We start from the raw sequence: 8,096 nt of genomic DNA on the forward strand, positions 1-8,096 counted from the left end.
CAATAGCCCGAGTTTACGAATCACGTGCCGCTGCTGCCGGGGAAAGGCGCTCGGCACGCTTCGCGCGCCGAGCGCCTTTCCCCGGCAGCAGCGGCTGACAACCTCGAACATTAAGCTTTGCTAAAATTCTTTTAAAAAATGAAAGATAAAAAGATAAAAAAAAAAAAGGAGCATGTGGGATTCGAACCCAGGCTCTTGTAAAACTTGGATTACTTTAGGTATGTAATGCGTGGCTACATGTTTGGTAACCGTGGCTATGGCAAAAAAAAAAAAGATACGTATTTCGAAAAAAAGATAAAAGTGGGGATCTGGAAGAGCACGTGAAAATTCGAGGATGCACCCAATAAAAACGCCCCGGAGCTGCGCACGGACGAACTTCCTATTTCGAAAAATGGCCAGGCAAAAAGATCGTCTGACAATATCCCTCGTAAACTCGGGCACATCCCTCCTAAAAGTCGGGCATTCGATATCGGATAAAAATACGTAGATACCTGTAGTCACGGACCATTTTAGCACGCGTGTGTTATCGATAAGCGGTTTTGTTCGGGGTTGCCAGAATGCCGTACCTAGGTAGAGATTGGGGTTATTTGGGGGTAACAGTTAAGGTGTCAGTGCTGCCAGCGGCCGGTGCTTGCGCGCAAAGAGAACCCTCCCCCATTTGATCACCACCTTTACCACCTTTACATCACTTTTTTCTCGATACCTAGCACCCAGATCTATAGACACTCGTTTCGTAATACATGTCCCTTTAATCGCCTGACCGCGGCGTCGTTCCAAAAGCTCTACCTTCTACTCAATATTTCATCCCCCGTCCGATTATTTACTTTCCTTCCATTACCTCTGCCTCTATTCTTCCAAGCTCTAAAAACTCATCCGACAATTCTACCACCACAACTGCGCCCTCTCCTTCTCGTCAAGTCCACCTTTGATCTTCCATACCAGTGGAAGTTATACTTGGCTAAAGAAGGCAGGATATTAATTATTACAATAAGATGGCAACCGGAGACACGGCGCCCGCGCCGCTTACCATTCCACCCCCGCCGATCGAACCGCTCTCCGATGACGATGGCTCAAGTCCGCTGAGTGACGTCGAAGATAAAGATGGTGATCCAGGGGACTTGCATAGCCTAAATGATGCCACTCCCAACAATCGCAACGAAGACGCAAGCTCGGTAGACGACCTTTCCGACGCAAACGATACCGAAGCTGAGACTGAACGCCTCTACGACACGCCCCGAAATCCCACCCGTCATAAGGACGTAGTTTTAAAAAGGTCAGCGGACGAGCAAGTCTACGAGCGTACCCCGAGTAAACTGCGACGGCACAATACAAGGACTGGGCAGAGTAGAGATGGAGACGACGGGCCATTCTTCGAGGAAATCTCAATAGCTTCCAGCCCCCCAGCGCAAGAGACAAAGACACTGAAAAGGCGCCAATCACCGACCCTAGATATATTATTCGAAGCTGCTACACAAGAAGTCGAGAGCAGAAAGCGAAAACGGGCCTCCATGCCTATTGAAAATTCTGAACCCTCACAGCTACTGCAAAAGCGTATTGGTTCAGTACCTACACCCAATCGGCAGGACATAGATGGCGACACTCCGATGGCTGATGAAGACGACCCATCGATACATACGAATAGCGGCGAACCCTCGGCCGACGAAGCCATCACCGTCCTAGCTAGTATAGATCGTACTACCAACAACGCCCAGGGCGCCCAGTCAGACCAAGAGGCCGTACCCAAGAAGCAGACGCGCAGTGGCTCAAAGAAGCTCAAAGCTACGGAGCAGACTATTGAGGCCGATGAACCGCCAGAAGAAGCCGTTGGTGATCCGGTGGCCGAAGACGACGGTGCTCACGCTGGTGAGGACGAGCCGCTTGAAGCCGATGTAGACGAGGAAGCAGAAGCAGCCCATAGAAACGAAGAAGAACGTATGGCACTATCATTTCGATCATGTCTAAGAGCCCGTGCTAACCTACATTTACCAGTCGAAAGAAAGAAGACGGCTTTTGATCAGTTAACCGCAATCGAAAAACGATTCGCAACTTTTAGAGACAGGTTAGCTTTGTTTCTTCCTAACAACTACGATGCCAATCTATTAATACTGCTTTAGGTTATACGAAGAACGACTTGAGCAATTGAACCAAGAAGAAGTAATGCTACGATCCGAGACCATAACGCACCCCGAGTACCTTGCCATGATGCAATGCATAGACGCACGAAGAGACGAAAGAATTCGTGTGGCAAACCGAGAGCTAGAACTTAAGGTAGAGTCTCTAGAGAGGTGGGCGGTCTCTAGGCGATCGCAAATACATTCTCAGTTCTTCCAGTCTGTTAGAGAGTCGAGAGAAACGATCTTGGCAGAGCTTGGCCAGCAGTGGTATGACATCCAGCACGAGCGCCGCAAGCAAGCCAACAATGTACCTGAATTCGGCCTCCGATTCCCTCCTGACCCTACGCAGCGCACCAGAAACGCACTGGCATACAATAGAGAGGTAGCTATTTTGTCAGGCATAGCCAAGTACGAAGGTATGCCTGCGGCGCCGGAGATGAGGGGCGCAACTATGCAAGATCTGGAGGATGATTTCGAAGCGATAAATGTAAGCTGTCGCAAACCAACAACTTCTAGTGTATGACGTTACTGACCGTATGCAATCAGAGGAATCGACAGCCATCGCTTCGACACCAAGCACATAGGCCTACTTATGTAGATTACGGTGGGTTGCCGTTCGGCCAAAGTCTTGGCCCTGCAGGAGAGCAGTTTATCGAACAGACGCCATGGGCAAACCCCAATCATCCATCAAATGCCCATCTTCTCCAACGACAGCCCTCGGCCCAACACGAAACTCATGCGCATGGTGGTATACTAGGCGTATCATCAGGATCCGGGAGACACCATCAGTCACACCCGTTTACCAATGGTTCGACGACTCAGTCCTCCAATGGGCCTCCTAGGACTCAGAGGAATGTACCGAGACAGCCTTCCACCTCACCTGAAGTCACACGAGCCGCCAGCTTGTTAGAGCAAACTAAAGCGCGCAGCATGAGAGCAGCAGAAGCAGCTACGAGACATGAAAACAGTCAACCAGTAGGTAGCTTATGATACGCATTTATCGAGGAATGATTTTCACGGGTGGGCAGAGCATGGCGCACATTCGGGACTAATTAGTCGGGTAGCCAGCAATACTGTGTATCGTTGGGTTGAATAATCTTGCGAGATAGGAAATAGGGACGTTATACCCTGTGCATATGTTTTGCATTTGGCGTTACGGCTTATGATAGAGGCTTCTAACTGGTGTACGGAAGTGACCATATCATGTTTGTGGTATGTTGCGTTGCTAGCGGGTGGCGTCTTCAAAAGGACTGTAGAGAATGGGGAGGTTTCTATGATACATGTTGTTCGGATTGTCTCTGTAGACACATATTCTGGCGTTTAAGGGGGCTCGTCGTTCGTTTATAGGCTTGACATAGGCCGCGATACCACCTAGTGTATATTCATTTACAATAGTTTTTTGAAATGGAAGACGTAGTCCCGACTTCATAGACATTATCTCCGATGCCGATGCCGAAGCCGACTAACCGTATATTTCGTGAACTTCTCTTATGCCTTCCTATTTCCTTGATAACATTATATCTAACGATAGACCACTTGTACTTATTTGTTCTCCGGTTGACCCGGGGCGCTAGGGACCTTTACATCTTCGAACTCGTCCTGTCCGATGACGCTGATGGTGTATACATCTATAAGTAACCAGGTCAGCAAATCGGCACCGTCTTCCTTGAGGAAATATCTCCCATGAGTAATCACTCACAAACGCCAATTGCAAACGCCGCTACGGCAGACCCAACAACGGCATTCTTGAAGAGGTAAGGTCGTCGTGCTCGAATGAGGGCGGGGGATTGTCTGAACCGTCTATCGTAGTACGAGGAGCTTCCGAATCTACACGGCTGTCAGATGTAAATGCCATAGTCTCGTTTTGCCAATAAACATACCCAGCAGCCATTTTATGATTTCTTTGCCCAGGCGGGCGTGTTTCCTCTTATGTGCGACACGGTATTAGAGAAAAGGTCGAGGCTGAGAAGTTAGGCGCATTGCAGGTAGAATGCTTTAAATGCTGTATTAGCAAATCTTGATCTGACGATGCGGCGGCTTAAGTGCTGCAGCTTACAGGTACTATGTACTGCGTAGGTCGAGGTACAGAAGGTACATGTATGCCTCCTGTGCATTCTGTAGTGGAAGCCACTACTCTAAAGTAGTACTAACCCACACGTACCTACCTCATATACGGAAAGTACGAAGTACATATATACATAGGTACGTATCGGGGTACCTTTCACGGATAACAGAAGGAACCCTGCGTGACTTGGAAGACCCAACCTGGAAGCTTTCTTTCAAGTCTCCAATCTGAATTACATACATGCGGAAGGCGCCCTGAAGCAGCTTTCTCTTCAGTCGCGACCAGTTAATAGATGTTCAATTTCTTTTCTCCACGCCCTTTCCTAAATTCTCTTTACACCATTAAAGATATCCCACGTTCTTAACTTTTATTTTCAAATCATTAAAACCGCAACCTATTAAAAATCATCTCCAGCTACAAGCATGGTCCTCAATTGTTGATGCTGGCGTATCATGAATGATGATGCAGGCTACTTACCTGGCGATCTTTTAATTGACATCACCGGGCAGACACGAGCACACACGACGCGCCACAATACAACTTGTAACATCGACACCCTCACGCACTCCCACATTCTCGATACTCAAACCCAAGTCTTTGTTCTTTTAACTTGGATCATATCAAATACTAGCGATATCGGTTTAACTATTCATGCTCTTATCAAGGCACCGTATCTCAACCTTTTCGACTTGTACAAAAGCTTGGGCCTGGTTAGGTCTACCTGAATAAATCGCAATGGCGACAGCTCAGCTTTCCGTTCAAGACCAGATCCGCCAGCTCGAAGGTGCCCGGAAGCTTGTTTTAGGTAATGCGAACTATTACACCCAAGTCATCCAAGCTACACTCCCCATCATAGGACCTTCGGCGCAAGTGGAATTCCGACGATGGGGCGCTGAATTCCTTGCCGAAGCATTTGCGACACCCGCTATCGCACCTGGCCAGAAAGAGACTCTGTCTCTAGTAGTATTGGAAACACTTAAGTTACTAGTGGAAGACGTCAACCAGGATGTCATAGTTCTGAGAGGCGTCATTCAGGCGGCGGCTAGTATATACCCGTTGGCCTTACGATGGATGTAGGTTTCTCCCAACTGGTCACTGTAAACTCGTAGACTTCGACGGGCTATGCCTACCGAGATCGTGCCTATGCGCCCTCTTTCTAGAACCGCATTCTTCAAATGACGTGCTCTAGAGTCCACAGCGCTGACTTTTTGATCGTCCTAGTATTAACAACTCCTACGACACGCATACATGGGAACGCATGACTGCTATCAAGAGCAGGATACTGCGAATATGGGACACTGCTCCGTTAGCCATCCGAATTTGCTGTATCAAGTTCGCTCAACGGGTCGTACTTGCGCAAACGCAGAGCATAAACCCAGAACCAAGAGTAGGGATATCTCTTGTTCGTTTTATTCAACTAGTACTAATATTCTATATAGCGTGGTGATCTCCTCGATATATCTCTTGTCATGATTCCTCCAAGCCACCCCATTCTTGATGCTCCCAAACTCGAAGCCGAAGCATCAGGACTCCTAGACAGAATGCTTGTAATTTTGCAGGAGAATAGCTGGTAGGATTATCAAGTATCACGCTCATATATTTAAAAACTGACAAATTCTTCTTAGTGATGCATTAATTGTAGATGCGACTTTGAACACCTTATCTATTCTCGTCCGAAACAGACCAGCTACGTCGAATAGGATCGTGAACACTGTTCTCAACTTCAACCCGCTGAAGCTTGCGAACTCGCCTTTAACTCCTAAGACAAAGGTTCTTATAAAATCGATGGAGAAGACAACACGCATGTTGCTCATGCACCTATCCAGACGGTAGGAGGTTGACATGGCCAATACCTATCCACATCACTAATATCATTCTAGGAACCCGCAGAATCCGCTGGTCGGCCGTATGCAACAATATATCGAACGTGTTATGCGCTCGCGAGCCGAGATATTTGATGAAGGTGGTCGTAAAAGAGCACTGGCAGAGCAAGCCAACGGGGTAGAGGCCAAGCGCCAACGAACGGGAACTGCACCACCCCATTTGCAACTCGAAATCACCCCACTGAAGCCAGGCCCTCATACCCTCGCAGAAGTCTTCACCTTCACTAGTAACGATGGTCTGAAGCACTTCGACGTCAGTAACAATGTCCCAGCACCCATTGCCGCCAGAATCAGTGTTACTACCATCGCCCGTATAGACCCCCAGCTCCTAGATCGTGCTATTCAGGTATGTCAAAGTAATACACACCCTTATCACCATGGCTTACCAAGATACAGGGTGTGCGAGATCGCTTAACAACGCTGTACGAAGTCCAGCCACAGCCAGTCAACCCCGAGACATCACCGCTTGATGTTGAGGAAGACGAGGACGACTATGAGCCCGATTTTTATACGGCAGAGGACACCGAACAGATTCTAAACAAACTTGATTCTTCGCCTGCGGATGAAGGCCATGAGCTAGAGAAGCCGACATTGGGTGGTCTTGCATTACCTACTTTCCGGTTACCGCCGCCGCCAACATTAAATCCCGAGCAAGCTACCAAAGTAGGGCAAGGTTCAGTCACAAGAGTGTTTGGTACGATGCGAACTCTCGAAGACCCTGCCATCAAGAAGGCCAAGGCTGGCATCAACAGACTTGCAGCTAGCTCATACGACCGAGACTCCTGGATCACAGTAATAACCCGCTTGGCAACCAGGGCCAATGCGGGACTTGATATCCCGGAGGAAGACGAAGATACTAAAGGGGTTCTTACAACCACCCGTCTGAGCGATGCTATTCGGGAGCAACTCTTCAATTATGTTCTCGAGGACTTCCGAAAGCGTATCGAGGTGGCCGTGTCCTGGTTAAGCGAGGAGTGGTACAACGATAATGTTCAAGAGCGTTCCGCGTCATCTTCGCCTGTCCCTAGTGATATCCCCATTCACTACGAGAAATGGACACTACGTCTTCTAGACGGATTCATTCCTTATCTCCATTCCCAAGACAAGGTGCTCACACGGTTCCTAAGCGAGCTACCCGAACTCAACCTGGCCATCTTTTCACGAGTTAGAACCTTATGTCGAGATCCAAGCTTGGTAAACCTTACTCTCACAACCCTATACTACCTAGTGATGATGCGCCCGCCCGTAAGAGATCTCGCACTAGATGCTATTCAGGACATCTGGACAGACTATGAAGACGCAAGACCTATAGCTGCCAAGTACTTGCAAAGATGGCGGCCTAGCTTCGTAGAAGCAGCACAGCAAACCATGCCCGGGAGTGAAGGAGTTGCTGGTACCAGCGTCACCGCAGTTGTTACGTGATACCCACTTAATTACGATTGTGTTGAGCCTTCGGAGGTTAATTATAAAGGAGGCTGTCTCTTAGCTCATACCTAGTAGATGTGGTGATTCTCGGAGGCATAAAGGCCTAAATGATATACCACGACATTGGCGGATGGAGGAATAGGAAGGGTGTCTGGAAAATGTAAACCATTATTAGGGATTAAACAGAGCAGGGGGGCGGCCCTACTGAGCCGCATTTACAGAGATAAAGGGGTCGTTATGGAACTCGATTCCTAGATGTGAATGAATGATAAAATACAGGAATGCATCAGACATGTGTATATTGATGGGTTTGGTGACTACCGATGTAGATGTCTTCCAGTAGGTATTGTTCAGACTAACGAGTCCAACAAGTTCGGCATAAATGCATATATCATCCCCCTACCCCTTACATAAAATTATAAGACAGTGCAAATGTTACACTTATTACTGTACAGCTGAGCCACAGCTGACGCGCGACCTTTGATAAGGAATTAAAGTTGACCAACTACATAGGTTGTCATGGTCACATGACATGTGGAAGTATAGATACATCATGTAGCTTAGCGATCCACATTAGAAAGTCTACAATACAACTTCATTACAATCATT

The 8,096-nt window shown here is 47.9% G+C and overlaps 3 protein-coding genes across 3 annotated transcripts; 2 read left to right on the forward strand and 1 right to left on the reverse strand.

Moving 5' to 3' along the window:
- The first annotated feature begins 783 nt into the window (after positions 1-783).
- On the forward strand, positions 784-3,222 carry F4817DRAFT_68912 (Sds3-like-domain-containing protein). Its single transcript, XM_049307769.1, has 4 exons — positions 784-1,932; positions 1,990-2,059; positions 2,115-2,601; positions 2,661-3,222. Exons 1-4 carry the CDS (start codon positions 993-995, stop codon positions 3,102-3,104), a joined length of 1,941 nt encoding a protein of 646 aa, XP_049153279.1. The 5' UTR covers positions 784-992; the 3' UTR covers positions 3,105-3,222.
- A 213-nt stretch (positions 3,223-3,435) lies between these two features.
- F4817DRAFT_68917 (uncharacterized protein) lies at positions 3,436-4,073 on the reverse strand. Its single transcript, XM_049307770.1, has 3 exons — positions 3,995-4,073; positions 3,814-3,941; positions 3,436-3,742 (listed from the first exon to the last, which is right to left on the reverse strand). The coding sequence occupies exons 1-3, from the start codon at positions 4,003-4,005 to the stop codon at positions 3,657-3,659; spliced, it is 225 nt and encodes a 74-aa protein (XP_049153280.1). The 5' UTR covers positions 4,006-4,073; the 3' UTR covers positions 3,436-3,656.
- Positions 4,074-4,392: 319 nt separating this feature from the next.
- F4817DRAFT_355451 (uncharacterized protein) lies at positions 4,393-7,818 on the forward strand. Its single transcript, XM_049305659.1, has 6 exons — positions 4,393-5,252; positions 5,401-5,566; positions 5,619-5,749; positions 5,805-6,008; positions 6,060-6,408; positions 6,459-7,818. The coding sequence occupies exons 1-6, from the start codon at positions 4,915-4,917 to the stop codon at positions 7,482-7,484; spliced, it is 2,214 nt and encodes a 737-aa protein (XP_049153281.1). The 5' UTR covers positions 4,393-4,914; the 3' UTR covers positions 7,485-7,818.
- Positions 7,819-8,096: the final 278 nt, after the last annotated feature.

The sequence above is a fragment of the Daldinia loculata genome (genome assembly GCF_022478755.1).
Source record: "Daldinia loculata strain CBS 113971 unplaced genomic scaffold F4817scaffold_172, whole genome shotgun sequence".
In the NCBI taxonomy this organism is placed as follows: Eukaryota; Fungi; Ascomycota; class Sordariomycetes; order Xylariales; family Hypoxylaceae; genus Daldinia; species Daldinia loculata.

Excerpts from the sequence above, each read along its gene's own strand:
- F4817DRAFT_68912 (XM_049307769.1), top strand. The coding sequence starts at position 993 with ATGGCAACCGGAGACACGGCGCCCGCGCCGCTTACCATTCCACCCCCG. Across the intron at positions 1,933-1,989 it reads CCATAGAAACGAAGAAGAAC|TCGAAAGAAAGAAGACGGCT; the intron begins GTATGGCACTAT and ends TACATTTACCAG. Across the intron at positions 2,060-2,114 it reads TTCGCAACTTTTAGAGACAG|GTTATACGAAGAACGACTTG; the intron begins GTTAGCTTTGTT and ends ATACTGCTTTAG.
- F4817DRAFT_68917 (XM_049307770.1), bottom strand. Across the intron at positions 3,743-3,813 it reads GGCGTTTGCAATTGGCGTTT|ATGTATACACCATCAGCGTC; the intron begins GTGAGTGATTAC and ends GGTTACTTATAG.
- F4817DRAFT_355451 (XM_049305659.1), top strand. The coding sequence starts at position 4,915 with ATGGCGACAGCTCAGCTTTCCGTTCAAGACCAGATCCGCCAGCTCGAA. Across the intron at positions 6,009-6,059 it reads CTCATGCACCTATCCAGACG|GAACCCGCAGAATCCGCTGG; the intron begins GTAGGAGGTTGA and ends ATATCATTCTAG. Across the intron at positions 6,409-6,458 it reads TCCTAGATCGTGCTATTCAG|GGTGTGCGAGATCGCTTAAC; the intron begins GTATGTCAAAGT and ends ACCAAGATACAG.